Source organism: Vanessa cardui, chromosome 2 (assembly GCF_905220365.1).
Source record: "Vanessa cardui chromosome 2, ilVanCard2.1, whole genome shotgun sequence".
NCBI lineage: Eukaryota > Metazoa > Arthropoda > Insecta > Lepidoptera > Nymphalidae > Vanessa > Vanessa cardui.
The window spans coordinates 3408755-3430708 of record NC_061124.1 but is presented as its reverse complement, the minus strand read 5'-3'; the positions used below and the strand labels follow the sequence as shown (position 1 = coordinate 3430708).

The window sequence follows — 21954 nt, the reverse complement described above, 5'->3', positions numbered from 1 at the left end:
AGAAAATTGAACATCGTTTCAAAAATATTATCTATCATTTTAACGTCATATTTTAGGCATATTTTGTAAATGTAATTAACTTCAAATGTAAAGAATTTATTTAAATTGTCAAAATAATCAATAATTTCTCTACTTTTTCTGTCTAATTTGTTTATATTACAAGGTACTTATGTTAACCGACTTAAAAAATAAAAAAATCTTCAATGTAAAGTAAGTAAATAAGCCGATAGTTCCAGTGTTATGCTCATCCAGATATAAATTAAGTACAAAAAAGAACAATAGGTATACGTTTTTAATATATAAAAATTATATCCTCGCAGTACTTTTATGATACTTCGAAATCATTATCTTTATAATTATAAAACCGCAATTTGAAGGCACTTTATGTTAATACAGTCATATAAAAACATACCATTACTGTTAAGTATATATTCTTATTTTCGAGAACAACTAAGATGACTTTATGACACATAATTTTTCCACCGATTGACGTAAAATGAAATAATCTAGTAAATAACTACTACTTATATGTTATTATTATTGGGTATTTACTAAAATTATCCAAAAAAAATACAAATGTTCTAGAATGTTCCAGTACATAAATCAATAATATTAAAGTATACTTCGCATTTAATAATACTACTGTAGACTATAATTTCTTTCACTAGAAAATACTAGAAATAGTATTATGTAATTTTAATTAACGATGTAAACGTGAAATGATCCGAACATCGTTCTGAAGCGATCAGCAGGCGAGTGCTCCAAATATAAAAATAGAAACACAGAACAGTCGTCGACACGTTGAGCCGGCTTTCTTAAAACAGTGATTAACCTTAAAATCAAATGTATTATTGTCAAAAATCGCTATAACAGGCTTTAAATAATAGTTAATCAAAACAAAATAACGAGCCTTAACACTGAACCATGGCGCAAAACATTGAAGGTTTCTTCAAGAAGTTTCATGATAACATAAACAACGCAATAGACGATGTGACAAGAAATAATTTCGCTAATTTAGAATCAAATTCAAAACGAGTTTCATACTTGAGCTCTCTACCGTTAATTAAGAATTACGACCTTTCAACTGACGTTAGTGAAATTCAAGTCGGGGGTGATTTTCCAGTTAAAAAGGAATTCGAAAAAGCTCGAGCGCTCAAAGATGAAGGAAATAAAGCTGTTCAAAAGGGCGATTGGGTCAAATCTTTACAATTATACAATCAAAGTTTATTATTTATGCCACAGAAAGAGAGTAAGTACCGAAATGAACAAATATATCAAATAACACATGGAAACTAAATATTATAAAATATTGACACAAATGACAAGAAATTTTTAGTTTCTATTTTTGGCAATCACAGAAAAAATCATTTGAATAACTCTAAAAATATAGTAAATCAGAAAATACGTAAATGACGAGTAATTGTGTTTTTTCGTGTTTCAGGTGAGGAGCTGTCAATTGTATATGCGAATCGGTCAGCAGCTTTAAATCATTTGGAACAGTTTGAAGATGCTCTCTCAGATATACAACGTTGTATATCTTTGGGCTATCCACGTCACTTACGTTATAAAGTTTATGAGCGAAGAGCCCGATGCCTACTCGTTTTAAAAAGAAATCAAGAAGCAATTAAGGCTTTCCAGTAAGTTCATGATACCTTAATGATATCAAATAACGTTAACAGAACATATATTTCTAAATAAATATTACAGGGACACGATCAGTGCCTTGGATGAAGCTAACAATTTAAATAAAGAAAAAAGACAAAAATTAAGAACAGATGCAAAACTCATGTTGGAAGTTTTAAATAAAGGTCTAGTACTAGCAGGAAATCCAAAAGACCCTGAACCACTGAAGAAAACTCCACCGAAACCCAAGCTCCCTGGAAAACAAAATTCGCAATACCCAGCTGCTTCCGACGCTATTCAAATTGATTATGATAATGATAAGGGCAGATTTGCTACAGCAAGTAAAGACATACAGGCTGGCGAAATTTTACTGGTTGAAAAACCTCATAGCGGCGTTTTATTGGGTGAATTTTGTAAAACGCACTGTCAAAACTGTTTTATGAAGTTAGTACACTTTCTCAGTTATTTCATTTTATATTATTGTTCATCTTTAAACGACTTTTACCACATTTTAATATTTTCAGATGTCCGATTCCGATACCTTGTCCGAAATGTCCGAATGTAATATTTTGTAGTGACAAATGCTTAAAAACCGCCATCCAATCTTATCACGGATACGAGTGTCATATTTTGCCACTGTTGTGGAAATCAGGTTGCTCTATAACATGTCATATTGCTTTAAGAATGATCACTCAAAAACCGAAAGAGTATTTTACGCAAATATACAACGATTTAGAAAGTAAGCCATCAGGGATATATAAAACTGATGATTACAAAAATATATATCATTTAGTTGCACACGAAGAAAAAAGGACAAAGCAAGATTTACTGCATAGGAGTCAAATGACGATATTTCTACTCAAAGTTTTAGAATTAAGTGGCTATTTCGAGGGCAAACATAGAGAAAAAGAAATAGGGCTTAACGAAATTAAGGCCTTGGAAATCGGAGAAACATACAGCGAGGATATCGCTTTATTTGGCAGCCTTATTTTAAAGAATCTGCAAATACTTCAGTTCAATGCGCACGAGGTATTTGAGTTGCATTGCCCCAAACCGAAAGTGGGTCAATATATCATAAAACACGATGGAAAATCTACATTTTTAGCAGGTGCAGTCTTTCCGACTCTGGCACTGTTTAACCACTCGTGTGACCCAGGAGTTGTAAGGTAAAGAATAACAGTATCAAGAACTAATTAAATGTGATCCTATATATTCTGATCCCAAGTACTTTGACTTGTGTTGCAGATATTTTTGCGGTCCCTATGTCGTTGTACGTGCTGTGAAAAATATAAAGAAAGGCCAAGAAGTCGCTGAAAATTATGGACCAATATTTACAACTGTTCCAAAACAGAAACGTCAAGCTGAGCTCAAAGAACAGTATTGGTTCGATTGTAACTGTGTACCTTGTGAACAAAATTGGCCCATGTACTCAGAGATGACTGAAAATTACATGCGATTCAAGTAAGAATTCCAATAAAAAAAAATCAAATATATATTAGAGCAAAAAAATGTGGATTCTCTTAATTATATATAACCTCTTTCAGATGCGACTCTGATCGCCCTTGTCCCAATGTGATACCAGTGCCTTATGATTGCAAAGAATTCATGGTGCAATGTGGTCTATGTCAACAATATACCAACATTTTAAGAGGATTAAAATCGTTACAAGTAAGTTTATGACAATTATTACCTAAGCAAATCTTTCCTTAGAAACAGGTTTCAGGAAAAAAATAATACCAATTAAACACTTAGCGCACACACATTACAAGCATAATTGATACAAAATACATAATAATTAGAGCATAACAACTCTGTTTCATAATAATAGTCATAGTAAAAACGGTTTTATTGTCAAGCAAAATGCAATAGGAAAATGCTTATGATACAAGTTTCATACTGCCTATATGATATCATTTATGTATAATGTATGTAATAGTTATATATAACAATAATATCCGCATACGAAAACTAAATTACGAAACCGTTGAAAATTAGAGGACAAATATTGGCGCGTATCACCGATATGTCTGAAGCATGGGAGTTTAAATTGATATATTATTAGCAAGAACATTCAAATTAAGCGTTAAATTTTTAGTCACACGTTATCGAGATATACAAATTTTCCGCAAATTAAATTAATTCTTTAAACCAAAATAGCTCTGGATATTTTTTATGCGCTTATAAATTATTATTTAGAATGTACCATTCTAGACGGGAAAATATAGATATTTTTTACTTCACGGTAATAACCGTTTAAAATTTCGTCAGTGTAATCTATAGAACGTGTCAAAATGAAACAAATGAGCATAAATTAGTGAGTCACCAGGTTTTCATTAGGGATTTTATATCTCTACCATAAAATCAGCTTAATAAGATGAATTTATTGTATTGTCATCAGAAACAGATATTTATAAAAACTATAAATATAACAATTAATCAAAATCAATATATATTTCATTCAAGTAGACCTTTACAAGCATCACCACCACCGCCAGTGAAGCTACCACCTGGGCGGAATACAGAGTCCAAGAAAAATCGGCAAGAAACTAAGTAGCTCTTTTGCAACATTTAAAAATAGAAAGTCATGTTAGTTGAATACAATTAGATATATAATAAGTAAGATTGAGTCTTCATTCAAAAATTTCGAAATATATTTATAAGTACTGATATGCTAAATCAACAAGTATCAAAAAATAAATTAAAATTTGTTTATAAATACCAAAATTGCTCGGGAAATCATAACCATTCGTAATTTCAACGACATCACTTGTAATACGGATTTATACAACTCTACAGAAACAACACATGAAATAGTTTCGTGCTTGGTTGTTAAAGAAATTACAAGATGGTGCTAAATCTATAAAAAATCTGCCATATAGGTATATATTTACTAGCCCATATTAAAGAAGAATGTTGGAATAGGCTTTTATATCTTCTCGTTATGTATAGAGGAAGCTAGCCTTATCCAGAAGTGTGACATTCACTAGATTTGAACTTAAATACCTACTTTATGAAAATTAACGTGGATTAAAAAAGCAAATATGTTAGTTTAATTCAATCTTATCCGCTTAAAGTAAAATTAACTCAATTTGGCGTGAAAATAACAACTATATAGTGAACTAGCCGTCGGAAATATCAAAAACTTAATCAGCTTCATAATATGACCGGACTACCTTTGTTAAAATCATTAGGTCAACATTTTCCTTTAGATTTACAACACTGACACTATAAGAGGAGAAACAACGCCTTATACCGTCAATGGAACCTCGGGCCTAAGATGGACTTAATATATATCATTACTCTAGTTTATCCAGCATTTAAACGGAATACTCCTAAAATATACACATTTAATGGAAACGAAAAATAAATATAAATCCTATATAACTTGTATTATATGGTCACAATTTATTTCTCCAAACTGAATGATGACGTACTGTCGAAATATCTGAAAAACTTCCATTGAGACTAAAAAACCGGTTCCCAGTTGAACATTTTATAATATTTGAATGCACTACAAATAAACTAGATATTTGTACATGTTACGCTAGACAAAATAATTTACTCCTTGATAAATAAAATAGCAATATGTATCGTACAACGATAATCTTTATTTTATAAATTAAAAGACGATTTAAAGTATCGATTAGTTTATTACTACATAAAGTATCTGTTGTAGATACTAAATAAAACATTAAGACTAGAATACAAAAATCATAACGCAAGATCACTTGCTAGATGTTCCTAACGCTATAAATAATCGAAAACAGATGAAATAGTTAACGAAAACCGACTACGGGCTAATTCATTGCATAGAAGCAAGAAGTCACCAAACATATATCACCAGCCAACAATCAAAACACACTTAGCACATTACGGTTCCAAGCCTCACGCGGCGTTAAAACTGGCCATTTTGTCTATATAATAATATTATATACAATTATAATAAATAAAAGCTTGTAAAAAGAGATTTATCATAATTACATTACATTTATTTAAAAAAAAATTTACAAAAAAAAAATCAATTCTTTAGATACAGGAAACAATATTCGATTTTTAAAAAATATTTTACCGCACCAACATTCGCAGACTTGAGATATAGCCCAATCAACATCAGGCAAGTCTGACACAATTACACACACACACACACACACACACACATAAATGCATTATCTTCCTTCGCTGCGCCGTAGTCGGTTTAAAGGACTAATTACTTATTAATACTTCATTTAATTTTTATTTTAATAATTATCTCTTGTAATATACACACATCAATACATATAAACGCCGTACACGACTGTGTGGCAGAATATGGTATCGTTACGAAACAATTCATCCGCGTAGTAATCTGTCTCGGGATCCCAGATGCATCTCTGTCCGCATTTGAAGCCAGCGCCTTTCATCTCCAATAAGGTTGTCTGAACGAGGATTTTATATCTGAAATTATTTACAGAAAACTGTTACACGTTATTGCGACAACTACTTTAAAAAACTACTTCTAGATTACAGGTTAAACAATTAAGTTAAAAAAAATTGCTCAATTCAATTCTACTGTGGTAGAATCAGTCGTGAAAATACATGTGTGTAAATTTCACTTTTCATTTGGTAGTACAATTATGTATTTCAATAAGTGTGCTTTTATGCCAGCCTTTATATATACCAACAAAGGCTAAAAAAATATCGAGAAAAAAAAATGCGTTAAATGAGTTCTTGTCTCGCTTGATCTCGAGGATTACAGAGCCTTATACAGCTTAAAAAGGTCTTGAAATATTGGACTCAAATTCTGGTTAGAAGCCCGGGGTCTATTGGACTTTTGAAATAAATCATGCGTAAAGCGATCGTCATGTACCTTCATCAAAATCTTTTCTATCGATTTGGATTCGTTCTGCCTGGGATTGTGAGGTCAGTACATGATAAAATGTACTGCGCATTTACCTCGTGAAAACGGACATCGGTCAGGCAGATATAATTTACTTTTAACGTTTCAATTTAATTAACTAATGCAATGGGTACAACGGCGTGAGTTTCAATGACGCTGACTCGAGCGCCACTTATTGTACGTTGATGATAAATGATTATTACTTCGCCAGTAGCCTTCAAGTTAAAAACAACTACCATACAGAATGTAAATTCATCGATGCGTAAAAGAATACGTACAATACATACATACGTATCTGAGAACTGAACTTATTTATTATGCTATGGTATTTACCTGTAGGTACCCAATTTATTTTCCAAATAATTGAACATTTTTTATAAGCCGCATTATATTATACACATAATTAAAGTAGTATTTCACTATATCTACATATACAATATGTATATATTATATTAAAACTTGCTTACTCGACGATCTAAAAACGAAAAACGAGCTAAAAATTTTATTTAAAAATATGTATGTGCTTCACACTTGCACACTTGTATCAAATAAATGCAACATGTCAACAAATGTATTTAATGACGTCTTCTAAATTAAAAAGCCCAATGAAAATAAAAGGTATTATTCCCAGGAGTGATATATTATCACTATATGTAGAAGTAACTGAGCCCTTTGCTCACATGCATACTGAGTGTACATTAACCTCTTTAAAAAGCCAGGCTCTTATTGAGTATTTGTCTACAAAACATTCCACAAATGTTTTATCGGATTTGAACTCAGCAGATTCAAATTTCTGGTCGAAACAATCGTGATCTGTGGTCCAGCACGATCTACGACCTCACATCAAGCAACTAACATTTCCTACCTTTTACCCATGTGTTTTAAAAATATAAACAGTCCACATCCTCTCTCACTATCTGGGGTATATTAGAAACAATTGCATTGCAGCATTGTTGGACATTTATACACATGTAACATTCAACATTACTAATACATAATTACAAATAATTCGCTCTCGACATACCTATGCACACACAACTCACATGTCAAAGTGTAAACAGAATAATATATACAAAATAACAAAGAATTAAGAAATAGCTGATACAGCTTAGTTACCTTTTCATATCGAGATCTTGAACTCTTTGCCTGACAGCGTTTGAAATAATCTTAGCCCAGCGCGGTGCTTGATCCGCTCGGTACTGGCGATCTGTCAATTGCTCCTTCATTGTTGACAGTATTATCGCCTTCACATTCCGAGCCTGAAACCTATAATTTAATTGGACATAAATTCTACTATCATTGACAATATATCATTTACAAGGCCTCAGGCCTCCAAATGGGCGATCTCTATAAACTGTACCAAATTTTATTCACTTTGCATTTTTTCTACTGAAACACATATTGTTATCATGTCTATTTTATAGAATGCAGCACAGAAATATTAGAGGGCATTAGAAACAGAATTTTTAATATTGATATTACAAAAAAGAATCTTTTTTTTGTCTCGAGGGGGCTTAGATTATTTCGCCAATGCCTCCTTCCTACATCAAAAGAGAGCGAATAGGCAATGGAATTATAGCTTATTTGTAGTCTTCGCAAGTTAATGTGAGATTTAAAAAAAACATTCAACCATTAAAACCTATTTACTTTTCATGTCATATATTTTTCTTTTCAATATTATTCTGCATATTTAAAATATTGATATAGATAAAGGAATCTGCAATTGTTAAGTTACAGTTAATTTTATTATGTTAATATCTTAAGAATATAAAAAAAAATCATACTTATGCCCCAGTTGTGGTCGCACTTCATATTTTGGCGGGGCAAGAGGTTTCTCTGCTTCCACAGGACTAAGTCCCGCTTCACTATCACCACTACCAACTTGGGCTACTTCTGGCTCCTCATCTACAACTAAAAATATTAATAATATTATTAATAAAAAAAATAATGCATTTATTAACGTTATATTAGTATTAAATGTATTTTGTTATATCTATTACAAACCTTCTTCTTCATCAGCCATTTTTGAAATTGCTTAGTTACTGGTCTTATACAAAGAACTGAAAAAAAAAAACAATCAAATTGTAACAACTTAAAAAATTAGCTCAAATTAACCTAAAGATATATTTCATTAGTCAAGATAGAATTGAATTAAGTAATGCATTAGACGTAATTTTCAGACAGATTGATTACAATATACAATAATTATATACATGTAAAAATATGTTATGGTAAATGTAACTGGAATTTTATTTGCTTTGTGCCCAGGACACAGAGATTATGTACAAACTCGGTCGTGCAGCTATGACAGAAGGAAAATATGGAGAAGCCATGAAGAAATTCATTGAGATGTTAAAGCTCTACGATGCTACCTTATCTCCACCCTACCAGTCCTATTATGACTGTGTTCAAGACCTCAGACGCTGTATGCTAGCTTTAGGCAATTATAGTATTGTTTAAAATTTAATCTTGTTTATGTGTGCATAACAATAAAATTACTTTATATGTTACTAATTAAACTTAGTTTATAATGTGTTAGTTTAAACATTAAAGCAATCATGAAAAAAATTTAATCTTTCATTTACAAAATAAAAATTCAACCATTAATATAATTTATGAAAACTTCTATAATTTATAAAAATAGGTATTCATAATATAGGAAGAACAATAACTTAACCATAATATTTTGATTATTTTAAACATAAATATTTAACTAATATTTTTATACAAACAAAGTAAAACCAAATCATGGATAACATTACTTAGTAAATAAATACATAACAAAGATATGTATATGTCAGTGTGTAATTGTATATTGATCGAACGCGCAGATACTTATAGTTACTACATACTACATGTATATTAAAGAGATACAAAAAATATAATATCAAATAATGTTATTATGAATATATAAGCTAAATTATATACAAACCTAAATATAAAAACGTTTCTATGGCAACAAGTGGCAACAAGTAAAGTACACGACAGTGTTGTGTACGGAGTACTGACAGGCGCCAGGCGGAATATGGATCACTGAGACGTCGGACAACAAGTACTTTTAACTTTGTTAACAGTCTATGGCAAATAACAATAGGAGAATTCTAAAAAAAATCATCCTAAAGTAGATAGGTCTACAACTCTGGATAAAAAGATAAAACCTTATTATTGGATTAAAAGTTGATAAAAATGTAGTGTACAGTACACATATAAGTTGTTCCAAAATTTAAGCATAATCTGTGTCCGACAGATTAAGTATTTTTGTTTAGAAGTTCTAGGTAGTCGATTTGACGTATGTCATGGGTATCACGCTAAATTTTTGGATAGAAAAGCATAAACTTAAGTGAAATTAATTTAATTAATATAAAAAAACCTCTGCAAAATATAATGGCTACTTACGACAATAAAGCCTGGCTACTTAAAAATGTACGTGATGCGTTTATTGCTACCGACGACACTGGTCTATGTGAAATTGTCATGGCAGGTGAGGATTTCTCCAAAATATTTCAAAATAAAGCAATGGAAGAGAGGAAACGTGAGCGTGATAAGATATTTTATGAACCAAGTACTAGTAAAGGGAAAGAAACAGGCACAGATGATGATGAGGATAGAGACTTAGTGACTCGATTTGATCCTTATCCCGATATGGAAGACAGTGATGAAGATGAACCATGCCCCAGCTATCCACGTTTTACAGACGAAATGGCTCACAGGTGAAAATAATAACAATAATTTTAATTAAATGAGATAATGACGACATAGTTTTTTTTAAAATAAAGAGTCATGTTTTTTTGTAGACCAACTTTTCTAGCTCTCAATATATTTTAAACGAGCGCTCTTCTATAAATATCAATATTTCCATATATTAGATATAAATATACTATTTCTTTCCACTTTTGTTTTGACATAATTTTGATGTTTTGCATACTATCAAAATGTGTCATAAATACTCCTTGTTCTAACATTTTTATTATGTATTATAAACTAGACAAAGATCTAACACAGCACAATGGTTGGATAAAAAGGAACTAGCTTTAAAAAAGGCAGCTAAAATTAAAGTTGTGAAATGGGAAGATCCAGTATCACCACTCACTGCTGAACAAATGGCAGAAGTTTTTGCAAAAATTGAAGTGAAAAAACCAGAAAAAAAGAAATCTTTGTTAGCAGAGCAACTAGAAAACTGCCCTGATCTTCCACATCGTCAATATCTGGAGTATGCAAAGTTTGATGGCACAGCACAATTAGGACTACCTATTAAATCATTCAAGATATTTATGACAGTCATTCCAGAGAAACATCAGAACTACCCTTTAATTGTATGTGTCATAGCTAATGCTAAGATTAAAGATCTAATTGGTTTCACTTGCTACAAATACAGGTATATCCTTTTATTGGCCAATTCCCATTTGCTTAAACAAATATATTTATTGATCAATGAAAAAATTTAAATATTCTAGCAACTTGTATACAATACATTTTTTTTCAGCATAGACCATCCAGAAGTAACACTTGGATCTGTGCATGACTATGGGCTTTGTATAGCAGAGGATGATGGAGAGGTTGACTGGGCATTTCCTTGCCTCGACAACAATGAACCTTGCTCGAAATTTGGTTTCACATGTCTTGGGCTAATAGATGTCAAACGGAAGGAGAATATAGTACATTGTCCTATACCCTATGATTTAAATTCAGCATTCCAATGTTTTCCTAAAGCTTCAGTATCTGGACAAAGTCATGTAAATACTTCAAGACAAAATACAGGGGGCAGTGACACATCTGAAATTATAAAGGCTATGAACACTGTTAGTGAAGGTAATATTCACATTTACAAATACCATCAGTTCAATGTTTGTAATTATTAGTATTTTGAACAGTTTTCCTATGTGTTTTACATTGGAAATCTGTTCAAAATCAATTCACACAAATTATAGCATTATATTTTACAAGTGGTTTTACTTGTTTTATATATTATGTTTTAATTACTTCTAAACATAATAAAGCCAGCCAGTCATTTAAAATAAAGCCTTTTCATAAGTTTTAGAGCAATATATACACATTAGAGAAAATATATAATAACCATATAAATAACCTTCAGCCTTTTTCTTACAGGTAATAAAGGTATTGGACATCAACTGAGCATAGATGCCTCACAGGACAAACTTTACAGAGTTCAGTTATTACATAAAGTGCGTGCAAACACACCCGTCCAACTTGGAATCACTCTAGATACAGTAGAAGTGGTGCCACTTGTAACAAATAAACATGCTTTCTGGGTAAAGTTTTTGTGTTTGATTTTGATATTTTTATTAAAAGTATTTTTTTTATACAACATGTATGCTCTGCCTTAATTACCATTTAATATAAAATATGTTTTGCTTTTAAAAGTAAACACAGGAATACAATGTTTTAATAAATTATTTACAGGCACGGCCAAAGTACTTCCTACACAGCATTAATTCAGTAGCATGGTGTCAAATATTAGAGGCGAAAAGCAACAAGACTATATTTAGAATAGTCTATTCACCTACACATGATACAGCATTCAGTGATAGAAATGCTACAGGTAATTAACTGCTCTACTTTTTATAAGAAAAAAAAAACATGTTCGATATCCAAATTCATTTTTCATTTCAATCACCTGCATAAATATCTATGTTTTAGATTTAGTATTAAATAATAGGCATGAGTTTTCTTTCATTTAAGCAGCAATGTCTTCATACATTAATTGTATTGATATCTATCATGTTTCCTACATAATGTAACCATTGATATCTGAGGGCACCCTTGGTAATGGATTGCAATATATAGTATAATCATAAATTATCATTAAACTTAAGTAAAAATTTATAAAATGTGTACAAAAATTTGTTTATTCTTCTAGTCAATGTGAGTCCATATACAAACACAATTTACAAGAAACATGATTTTGAGACTGAACATGATACTGCTAGAAAAATTGTGGAGAAAGTGAATACAATTCTTGATCTACGAAATAGTCCATGTCGTCGAGAATACAAGATGGTGAAAGAGAAAAAACTACAGACCAGAAGAAGTTTTCACACAAAGCACCTAAGTTGAGTGACGGTGTCCTTATTGTTATTAAGCTGAAAGTTCCTGAACATTTTCTTTTTATGACTGAAAATATGAGGTACATTTAAAATTTCTATCAAACCCCATTAAGTCCTAGACAAGCACAATAAGCTTAATGTTTATAAAACAATTCAATTCTTTAATAATGTATTAGTTATCAGTAAACATATAAAATTATCATTATTCATATTAAAATAACTAGTCAAAATTATTGTTAAGAAAAATATATGTAATTAAATTTCTCATTTCAAACATAAGCTGTACCTCTAATTAGCGATATTAAATAGTTGTAATTATTGCTGCCAGAAGAAATTAGTAACTGCCATAAATTTGGGTGCATTTCAATATTCCTTTTAATTGAATTATTACACTTCAGTTTAATATTTAATTTGCATTGACATAAACCATCTTAATAATATAATACTAATAAACACTTGTAATATTCAGATGACTGTTGCGAAAGGTCTGAAGTATGTACAAATACAATTTTTTTTTAATATTTTGTATTTGTATATTATTATCTATATGCATATAACATATTGGACCATTAAAAGGAATATTCAATGCACCCAATCTAGTGTCCAAATATAAGAAATGGTCCATATTGGTGCCTCAACTAGGAAACAATGCATTTTAGCAAGGGTGGAGCCCTTTGCTGGTGTCGAGTACACATGTAAACATTAACTGATTTAAATGCTATGATATTTTACTATGAGTTTTACGGAGACAACTATTAATGTGTTCATAAATAGTGATAAATTAAACTTCTAACAGAATACTTAATTTTAATGATTATATTTTTTTAATATGACTCAATTTCTATTCCTATATTATACAGAACTACAATGTTAAATTCAAAGCAATTAATTATTATTAATCTCCTTAAAACTTAGCGTAGAATAGATTGAGAATTGTAAGTAATTAAACATAATTCTGTTGATGTTGTAAAATTATACATTTTTATAATTTTGTAATATTTGATGTGTAATGTAAATAATCGTGTGGGTTATGTTGTTGCTTAAGTTGTCATAACTTATTTTTTATTATTAAGTTTATTTTTCCTTTATTTTTTTAAACAAAGTTCAACACTATTAGTCTTAAGATTCTCTGTACTAAAACTAAAATTTCTTTCTTGCAGGTAATTAATTCATTGACATTTATATTCAGTTTCAATAAAATTTCTTAAATATTTTTAACAATGATGCAATTATAATTGGAAATCTAATGAAATATAATACAAATCTAATTATTCAAATATCCTGTAATAATTATAATCTTAAAATGTAACTTTTAAATGTCATTTTGTCTAGTGTTGTCCATATTTAAATATATAATTTTATTATTATGTTCAATGTGAATCAACTTGTATGAATCTAATTATATATAAATGAATTATTGAAATAAAATTGTTATGAATGATTATTGCTAGGTTTTATTTAATTCACCTAATATGTAGGTAGTAGTATAAATCTTACAACAAATTTTAAAATTTCACACAAATATTATTATTTTTTACATTCTTGTGGCAATAAATACAGCAGTTTTAACACATATTATTTTAAAATATTAAAATTAAGCCTGTGTTAAAAATGATAACTACAATATTTATAAGTTTGAATGAATGTTGCTTGTCTGTTTTAATCCTCATCATATGTCTACAAAATTCACAAGTAATATGTATTTAATTAACTACATAATATATTTTATGAATACTCAGTGGATGTGGTACAAAAACAACTTAATTGTTAGTAATTTTATATATTTACACCATTACAAAGTACTATGTACAATATTTGTACATCTACCTATATACAAGTTAAAATAATTTTATTTTTAAATTCTCATCTTCACTAAACCCATGTTTATCAGTTCTAGAAGTTCACTGATTTATTATTGTATAAATATTAAGAAATACATTTGACATTACAAAAGTACAAAAATTTCCATTACATCTTTTTTCAAATCTCTTAGAACCATATCCAAATCATCTATGACAGTTACTATACACATTATAATAAATATTTCCAGAACAGACACAAAAATATCGGAACACCTGGATAATTAGAGAATGTTTGCATTTTTAAAGACTGTTTATTAGTCAACAAGAGCTATTAATATGATATATATACAGACTTAATATTTGAGCTCAGCAGGCAGCATGTTGAATATGGCTATTCTATTTATCAAGTAATATGTATAATTACAGTAAATTTTAGATAATTCAGGGTGGAATGAAGACTTTAATCATTTTTTAAACCCACACCTTTTGAATCACACACCAATAAACAAGCAAATAATTGTCTCTGGTTTGGTGATGCAATACATTTATACAAAGATGGAAATGATTATTTTTTGCAATCACATCTATTAAGACATATGCTCAAGTCATGAATAGTTTTAAATATTTTGAAAAACATTAGTTATTTTCTTTAAATTACAATATAGGTCATTCTTTTGGTTCAATTGTACTATTTTCTAGAATATAATCAGTAACTTCGTTTACTTTCTCCTCACAGTGATTCAACAAAACATTATCGAGTTCCATTGCTCTTCTGTACAGTGCCTGTGTCTCTTTCACACTTTGGTGTAACTTCAGCTGACTGTCGACAATTTTGGTTACATTTACTTTCGCTTTTAAAAAATCTATATCTTCTGTGGATAATGATGAATATGAAATTCTCGTTCTACTTGGAGCTTTTGTTGCCATTTGATACTGTCTGAAAATAAAATTGTTGATTTAAAAAAATTTAATTAGACAAAAAATATTGGTTAAGTAGCTTTCTTAAAATTAATAAACACTCACTGTCTTAGATCGTGATATTTGTTACGTCTGTTATTGACTTCCATCTTCCACTGTTCCTTTTCAGCCAACAGATTATCGTGATACCTATTTATATCATATAATGTTTTTATGTAAGAAATTAAATTGCTAATTAGTCATAACTCAAAATATCTTAGAAATATATTAGAAATACCTTAAGAGGTCCTGAGTATGTTTGTCATCCATTTCACTTAACTTTTTGCAAACATTCGGGTCAATATTTTCGGCAAACGCCTGTGGTACTGAAAAAATCAATAAATATTAATTTATTGTTTGATAAATTTAATGGTATATCTTAGTTTTGCCTTACTAAAAATAAGAATAACAAAAACCAATTGAACACTTTGGAAGTACAAACCAAAAGAATCGCGTCTTTCGAAGAATGTCGAACGTCTCCGTCGAGGCGGCGATCGAAAAGATTTTTGTTCGTCGTTTTCAGTAACAGAATTTTCCATTTTAATATACGTTTGTACTCACTAAAACTTATAACAAACAAAACTAAAACTATTCGTAAAATTCAAAATCATAAATACAAACTGACGTATTTAAACGGACGCCGTTTTTGACATAACTCATTTCACGTTCGAAAATATGAAATCATGTATACGACATTGTTTGGTTAAAGCACAAAGGAAATTATTAAATAAAAGATTTAAAAATAAAGTAATTTACAATCTTATAAAAACACTACGTTTAAAATAAATTACTACGTTTATAAAAAATATAAGACTACGTTGACATATACTATAATGATACACACTTAAGACGAACGGACCACTTTAGCTTTGTAAATTGTATAGATGTGTTCAAGGCCAGACTTCGGGACTCCTAGGATATGCAATCTTGGGGCTCCTTTAGTCTTCTCTAAATGCCGAAAAAATATTTTAGTATACTATAGATGTGCCAGAATATTTTTTAAATAGGAAAAGTATTAATCTTAACAATTTTATCAATAGTGAAATATACAACTATATATACCAATTCAGTTTTTTTAAAGAAGCAATCATGTTTTTTCAAGCAAATAGAACATTTTAAAAACCTCATGCAATTCTATATGCTTATTTAATGTTTGTATAACTGATGAAAATATGAATATTAAAGTTTACAAAAGTTAGGGCATGGTAAATCCCAGTAAAATAAAGTTTTTTTTTATTATAAATTGAGTAGGTACATAAAAGCCAAAGTTAAATACAATAGAGCAAGATAAGAATACATATTATGAATGGATACTCATTGTATAAAATAGCGATAAGGTCTTTTCTTTTAAAAACAATGAAGTGGGGAGAACGTAGTACGGTTGTCTGGAACTTCAATATCTACCTGAATATTTAGTCCTTACAAATATTGTCTGAGATTAGAATGTACTCTAGTAAGGCGGCCTATTACGTAAGTAAAATAATATTTTATTATTTGTTTTAATAATTAATATTTAATAAACATTTACAATTGAAAAAAAAAACGGATAATTCTTCGTGGAACGGATTTTTATAGCCTGACAATTTTTGACGTTTCTTTGCTTCGAGTGTAAAATACAACAGTGATCGCTATTTCTTCGGTAAATATAAGTACATCTATCTACCGCATTGAGTTTTAATCGTGTTTTTTTCTTTGCTTTTGATAAAATATTTGGTTGTTAAAATGTCTTGTTCTCGTAGGAGAACCTAAACATCGATGGGTAAGGAATAAACGTTTTAGTTTGTATAGGTTTTTTATTTAGTTATACATAATGCATCGATGTTTGTAATTTGCCCGTGGTGTTTTTCAACAGAATACAGTGATGGAGTTCAATGAATGTCGTATAAATGAGGTATCGGATCTGGTAGGCATTGAAATATATTCTGATCGATCTCAGACGCCAAGCCCGACTCCTGTTCTAACAACAAATGTATGCTGCGATCTAGAAGACATATTGAGCGACGTACGTAAAAGAACAAACATATCTGATTCATTACAATAATTTTGCTTCAAGAATTCTAAGGACCTTGATTACAAAGTTTTAATGAATAAACTTGATTGTAAATCAATAAGTACTTCTTTTTAATTTCTGTAGTTATAAAAGTATTTTTCGGCTTACATTTTTTTGTTAAGCTTTATAACATGTAGGTATAATTTTATTTTTAAGATTTCTCAATGATAAGATAGTTTTCCTATTTGAGTGTAAAAATAATATGATTTAATATTTAATAAATAAATATATCTTATTAGTATTAATGAATTAATATGAATATAAATTATTATGTATGAAAAAATCTTAAAATATAGGTGTATAAAGTAAAAGAAAAAAAAAGATTGTTTTGATCTAGGACTAATAAGGAAAAAAAAACTAAATAATTATTGTCCTTAAAAACAAATTTATTTTATATAATTTTCAGGCAATATCGGAGTCTCTTCAAAGCTCCCTCAGAGTGAGCCGCAGTCAGCTGATAAATCAAGAGTTGACAATCCGTCCAGAGGCTAATATTGAATCAAACATTCCAGAAGGTCTAGATCTATACAAGGTTATATTTGAAGTGGAAAGTGATTCAGATTTCAAAATGAGTGAATTAGAGGGGACGAGTCAGACAAACACAGTTAAGAATCCGGTAAGTTAAAATTTTAATATTTATTTAATATAAATATAGTTTCATAGTTCTGTTCCCATAACATAACAATTAAATAATTGTTTATTACTTTTATTGCTCAAACTTTTAAGCCTTTATGCTTTTAGTGTTTTTTATTCAAGCCTAATATTAAAATGATGTAAACTGTAGAAACTTTGACTATATAAGCTTAAAAATAAAATTATCTTAATGACAAAAAAACATGTAAAGCATATAATAAATTTAAATATGCATCTACAGTTGGGCTATGCCATTGTTTCTCCTTTCTTAACAGAATTATGTATATTTGTTTATATGAAAAGAGCAATTATGCAAGTTTCTTGCTCTTTCTTCTCACTAGAAGCTGCTTTCTGAAATGGTAGTATTTAATTATTGACGATCCAAAAATGCTTCATTGTGAAGTTAACTTGAATAAAATTGTATGGATTTTAACCATCAATTTCAGGTTCTGAAGAAGTTTAATTGTTATTGTTATAATAAATTAAAATCAATTATAATAAATAATTGTTTAGAAAAACTTCTATTAGCATAATATAAAAGAATGAATCATATATAAAGTTTTCTACAATTAGTTTTATCTATAAAAAGAAATTTTATGTTTTCACAACTTAATAACATATCCCAATATCCTTTTTGTTTTCTTATTCTCTTTATAATTTTACATATAAATATTTATGATATGATTTTGTAATAATACATTAAAAAAATTTAAACTTTTTTTTTCTACACTTTTGGCCGCGTGTTAACGACGAGATAATGTATACACTTTCTGTATTCCAATTTTAATCCTAATTGATCCTGTTGTTTTTCCGTGATTGAGTAATGTTTGTCTAAAAAGTACAATTAAGTGTATTTAGACAAGAAACTTGCGATTCAGTAGATGAATAATGATGAGAAGACGTTTCTACTTTGCTTACTAAAATAATTCAATTAGTCCAATATACCAGAAAATAGCAGCGTATTTTGGAGAAGTGTTTATGGTATATTATATGATATAATTTAAGTAAAATCGCGATAACTTAACATAATGTAACATTATAACAATATATAAATGAAATTTTGTAATGAATAGGTGACATTTAAGTCCATACATGGACACAATATGAGTTTATTTGACCGTAAACTGTGGAACTGGGTCGCCAATTCCCGCGCCAAATTGGCTGAATCGAGGTGACAAACAATACATAGGCTTCAACAAAGTACATATAATAAGCATAAAACTTCGTAGTCAAACTTATATAACAGATTCAATCTGAGTATACTATTGTTTGACATGTTTGGCAAAATTATTTGGATAAGATTGTTTTGTTACGTAGAAGGTTTGGAGTGTATTCCATGACGCTACTCTAAAGCGTGTTGGGTAGAAACGTAAATAAACATGGTGGTTAGAATGTGATACAACATGCTAATACAAATATACGACATGAAAATTCAGTTGTGCTTTGCTGGGTATGAACCCGCAAGTTCTAGCAAATCGACTATTTGAAGTTTATTTATATACTAGCGACCCGCCCTGGCTTCGCACGGGTGCAATACTGATACTAAATATACTACAGAACTTGTTTACGGCATTACATTAGAAACTTTCAAATTTATTAGTGTTTCTTTACTATATTTTCAATGTATTATAAACAAAGACTTCTTCTCAAAACCGAATAAAAATCCGTTGCGTAATTTGAAAGATCTAAGCGTACAGTTCAAGCCCAGGCAAGCACCACTCAACTGTCATGTGTTTAATTTGTGTTTATAATTCATCTCGTTCTTCACCGAAATACATCATCATCATAATCCTGCCACATGTGCATTCCACCAATCCGCATTGGAACGGCGTGGTGGAATATGTTCCAAACCCTCTCCTTAATGGAAGAGGAGGCCTTATCCCAGCAGTGGGAAATTTACAGGCTATATAAATATACTTTAAGCATACAGACAGCGGTGGGCGACTTGGTTTTATACTATGTATGTTAATATATTGTTATTAATTCGTCAACAAACCACTAATTGATATCGTATTAGCTCGTTATTTAATTTTCTACATACAATATAAGCGTTAATGTGGTGCGTAATAGGTTGTATTTACATTGTAAAATGTTCGTTAGGTTTTCCTAATAGTGACAGTATCTCTCTCTTAATTATAGCACTTTTGTGATAACGAGATGACAGACAAGATGACCCACCATATCATAAGTGGTCAATTATATAGCATTGTGAGAGTAATTTGTTATTGTATATTTACATCGCTTCACTAGAGTCCTGCCAAATGTACTACGTTGTTATATATGATTATGACAGTTGTATAGGAATACTTATGGGGTATTTTACTAGCCAACTTCAATTAGGGTTATCGTCCTAAGTTATTTATAAGCGAGCTGGCTTATATTGATTGAAAGATTGCTTATATCTATATTATAAATCAAGGTATTGGTTACAAAGGTAAAGGAATCGTGAAGAAATCTGTATTGATCGGAATGAAAGCCTGCCTATTCTATATATATTCTGACAGTATAAGAGCTGCGTTTCGGATTAAACTCGAGAAAGCTTCTCAAGAGTACAAGAGGTTACTGTCATAGGGCGGGATATTTACAGGCGATTAACATTTAAAAATATAAAAACAAATTTTGAATTTCATTTCTAATCTCATGTTCCGTAAAATGTCTTAATTGACCTACTTGCCTACATACTTTTATTTGGTGCAAGGGCTTTGTATAAGACGTCTTTGTAAGTACCGTTGGTACTTGTTATATCTTCGCAATACTTGGAATCGTTGTGTCCTAGTATAAAGGTTGAGTGAGCTATTATTTGCATAGTGAGATAACATCGTGGACCCCAAGATTGCTGGCGCATTGACATTGTCAGGACTGGTTCTTAGGGTGTAAATCTATATGTGCGTAATTGATTTACAATCGGATGACCAGTACTTGCCCGTCTGGTTATTTATTAAGAAAAAAAGAAATTATCAAATACTTGATATTTATCGTAACTTTGCTCGAGTAAAAATATATGTAGTTGGTCATATGACTTTTCTCAATGTACGCAAATGCAATAATTTTTTTGAATCTACGCGGTAGTTACTGAGATGAGCGATTTTTACAATACAAATATATATATAGATGTATAAATTATCTATACATTTCTCGATCGATGATTTTAACAGAAAAAGAAGTATCTATAGCTCGTATGTACTATGTTCAATATGATTCAAAAGTGCTGTCGTCAGTAGCTACGTACGTTTATTGGTTAATAGTTTGTTACCGCGACGTTTAGATTGATAAAAGTAACTTAACACAAATGCAATAAAACTTGCTCGTAATCTGGTCGAATAACAACAAAACAAATATCCTATAAAATTTGATAAACCTTTTGTGACTAAGTAAGTCTATTCTACAGACTTCAACAAAAAACAACAACTAACATATCATAATATTAGTATTTCCTTAGACTGACAATATAAATATTGAAAATTAGTATATAAATGTGGTTTTTTTTAATTGAAATAATTACGTGTGTTATAAATCTAATATCAGACATGATGTTTAATTTATTGTATGTATAGTACATATTATAAATAGCGGTGGTATATAAAAAGGCCTATCAGCTCCTTTCGAATGGGTAGCACCATTTTGCCGCCGAACAGTCCGAACAATTTATAGATATTGCCAAAACTAAACTAAACATTAAAATAAAATAAAAATAAAAAGTCATTTTCTTTAGAACCGTAATAGCCCAGGTAATAATTCGTGAATCTATATGTTAGTTAGTGGTTACAGGCCCGACCAAGCGCTACGGAATTTTCATGTGCTTAATATGTTTATCTATCTATGTTTATATCCGCGGTGAAGGAAAACACTGTGTGAAACAAATATCGCATGGATATTTAAGCAATATGTGTAATGTATATGCAATGTCTGCAAGTCTCCTCTTCAGAGAGAGGAGAAGCAGTATCAGTC

The 21954-nt window shown here is 30.0% G+C and overlaps 5 protein-coding genes across 8 annotated transcripts in view; 3 read left to right on the top strand and 2 right to left on the bottom strand.

Annotated features, from left to right (window-relative positions):
• Positions 1 to 767: 767 nt before the first annotated feature.
• On the top strand, positions 768 to 9051 carry LOC124536393 (SET and MYND domain-containing protein 4). The gene is made up of 7 exons (XM_047112926.1): positions 768 to 1249; positions 1442 to 1637; positions 1708 to 2067; positions 2148 to 2789; positions 2869 to 3084; positions 3168 to 3291; positions 8768 to 9051. The coding sequence occupies exons 1-7, from the start codon at positions 925 to 927 to the stop codon at positions 8957 to 8959; spliced, it is 2055 nt and encodes a 684-aa protein (XP_046968882.1). The 5' UTR covers positions 768 to 924; the 3' UTR covers positions 8960 to 9051.
• Positions 5254 to 9580, bottom strand: LOC124536416 (dynein light chain Tctex-type protein 2B-like). Its single transcript, XM_047112959.1, has 5 exons — positions 9432 to 9580; positions 8504 to 8559; positions 8284 to 8410; positions 7616 to 7765; positions 5254 to 6057 (listed from the first exon to the last, which is right to left on the bottom strand). The coding sequence occupies exons 2-5, from the start codon at positions 8520 to 8522 to the stop codon at positions 5892 to 5894; spliced, it is 462 nt and encodes a 153-aa protein (XP_046968915.1). The 5' UTR covers positions 8523 to 8559; positions 9432 to 9580; the 3' UTR covers positions 5254 to 5891.
• A 179-nt stretch (positions 9581 to 9759) lies between these two features.
• Positions 9760 to 13813, top strand: LOC124536400 (stress-activated map kinase-interacting protein 1). Its single transcript, XM_047112935.1, has 6 exons — positions 9760 to 10209; positions 10485 to 10874; positions 10983 to 11308; positions 11606 to 11769; positions 11921 to 12059; positions 12378 to 13813. Exons 1-6 carry the CDS (start codon positions 9884 to 9886, stop codon positions 12572 to 12574), a joined length of 1542 nt encoding a protein of 513 aa, XP_046968891.1. The 5' UTR covers positions 9760 to 9883; the 3' UTR covers positions 12575 to 13813.
• Positions 13814 to 14057: 244 nt separating this feature from the next.
• Positions 14058 to 16039, bottom strand: LOC124536408. Its single transcript, XM_047112947.1, has 4 exons — positions 15766 to 16039; positions 15562 to 15649; positions 15390 to 15473; positions 14058 to 15303 (listed from the first exon to the last, which is right to left on the bottom strand). Exons 1-4 carry the CDS (start codon positions 15860 to 15862, stop codon positions 15033 to 15035), a joined length of 540 nt encoding a protein of 179 aa, XP_046968903.1. The 5' UTR covers positions 15863 to 16039; the 3' UTR covers positions 14058 to 15032.
• Positions 16040 to 16903: 864 nt separating this feature from the next.
• The window catches only part of LOC124538160 (rab GTPase-activating protein 1-like), a 33614-nt gene continuing 28563 nt past the window's right edge, over positions 16904 to 21954 (top strand). For 3 of the 4 annotated variants that reach the window (XM_047115133.1, XM_047115122.1, XM_047115142.1), the window contains exons 1-3: positions 16913 to 17082; positions 17176 to 17325; positions 17780 to 17989. In XM_047115133.1, the coding sequence (XP_046971089.1) occupies positions 17185 to 17325; positions 17780 to 17989 (351 nt within the window). In that variant the 5' untranslated portion in view covers positions 16913 to 17082; positions 17176 to 17184. Of the gene's footprint in view, positions 17083 to 17175; positions 17326 to 17779; positions 17990 to 21954 lie in introns of all 4 variants that reach the window. The other variant, XM_047115123.1, reaches the window with a different exon arrangement.

What these genes read in the sequence shown, in the direction of transcription:
- LOC124536393 (XM_047112926.1), top strand. Translation starts at nt 925, where the DNA reads ATGGCGCAAAACATTGAAGGTTTCTTCAAGAAGTTTCATGATAACATA. An exon ending in GAAGCAATTAAGGCTTTCCA is followed by an intron (nt 1,638 to 1,707) that starts GTAAGTTCATGA and finishes TAAATATTACAG; the next exon opens with GGACACGATCAGTGCCTTGG. An exon ending in TGTCAAAACTGTTTTATGAA is followed by an intron (nt 2,068 to 2,147) that starts GTTAGTACACTT and finishes TAATATTTTCAG; the next exon opens with ATGTCCGATTCCGATACCTT.
- LOC124536416 (XM_047112959.1), bottom strand. An exon ending in CGACCACAACTGGGGCATAA is followed by an intron (nt 7,766 to 8,283) that starts GTATGATTTTTT and finishes ATTAAATTATAG; the next exon opens with GTTTCAGGCTCGGAATGTGA. An exon ending in CAAGATCTCGATATGAAAAG is followed by an intron (nt 6,058 to 7,615) that starts GTAACTAAGCTG and finishes AAATAATTTCAG; the next exon opens with ATATAAAATCCTCGTTCAGA.
- LOC124536400 (XM_047112935.1), top strand. Translation starts at nt 9,884, where the DNA reads ATGGCTACTTACGACAATAAAGCCTGGCTACTTAAAAATGTACGTGAT. An exon ending in ACAGACGAAATGGCTCACAG is followed by an intron (nt 10,210 to 10,484) that starts GTGAAAATAATA and finishes ATTATAAACTAG; the next exon opens with ACAAAGATCTAACACAGCAC. An exon ending in CAAATAAACATGCTTTCTGG is followed by an intron (nt 11,770 to 11,920) that starts GTAAAGTTTTTG and finishes AATTATTTACAG; the next exon opens with GCACGGCCAAAGTACTTCCT.
- LOC124536408 (XM_047112947.1), bottom strand. Translation starts at nt 15,862, where the DNA reads ATGGAAAATTCTGTTACTGAAAACGACGAACAAAAATCTTTTCGATCG. An exon ending in CGAAAGACGCGATTCTTTTG is followed by an intron (nt 15,650 to 15,765) that starts GTTTGTACTTCC and finishes TGATTTTTTCAG; the next exon opens with TACCACAGGCGTTTGCCGAA. An exon ending in CATACTCAGGACCTCTTAAG is followed by an intron (nt 15,474 to 15,561) that starts GTATTTCTAATA and finishes TGATATAAATAG; the next exon opens with GTATCACGATAATCTGTTGG.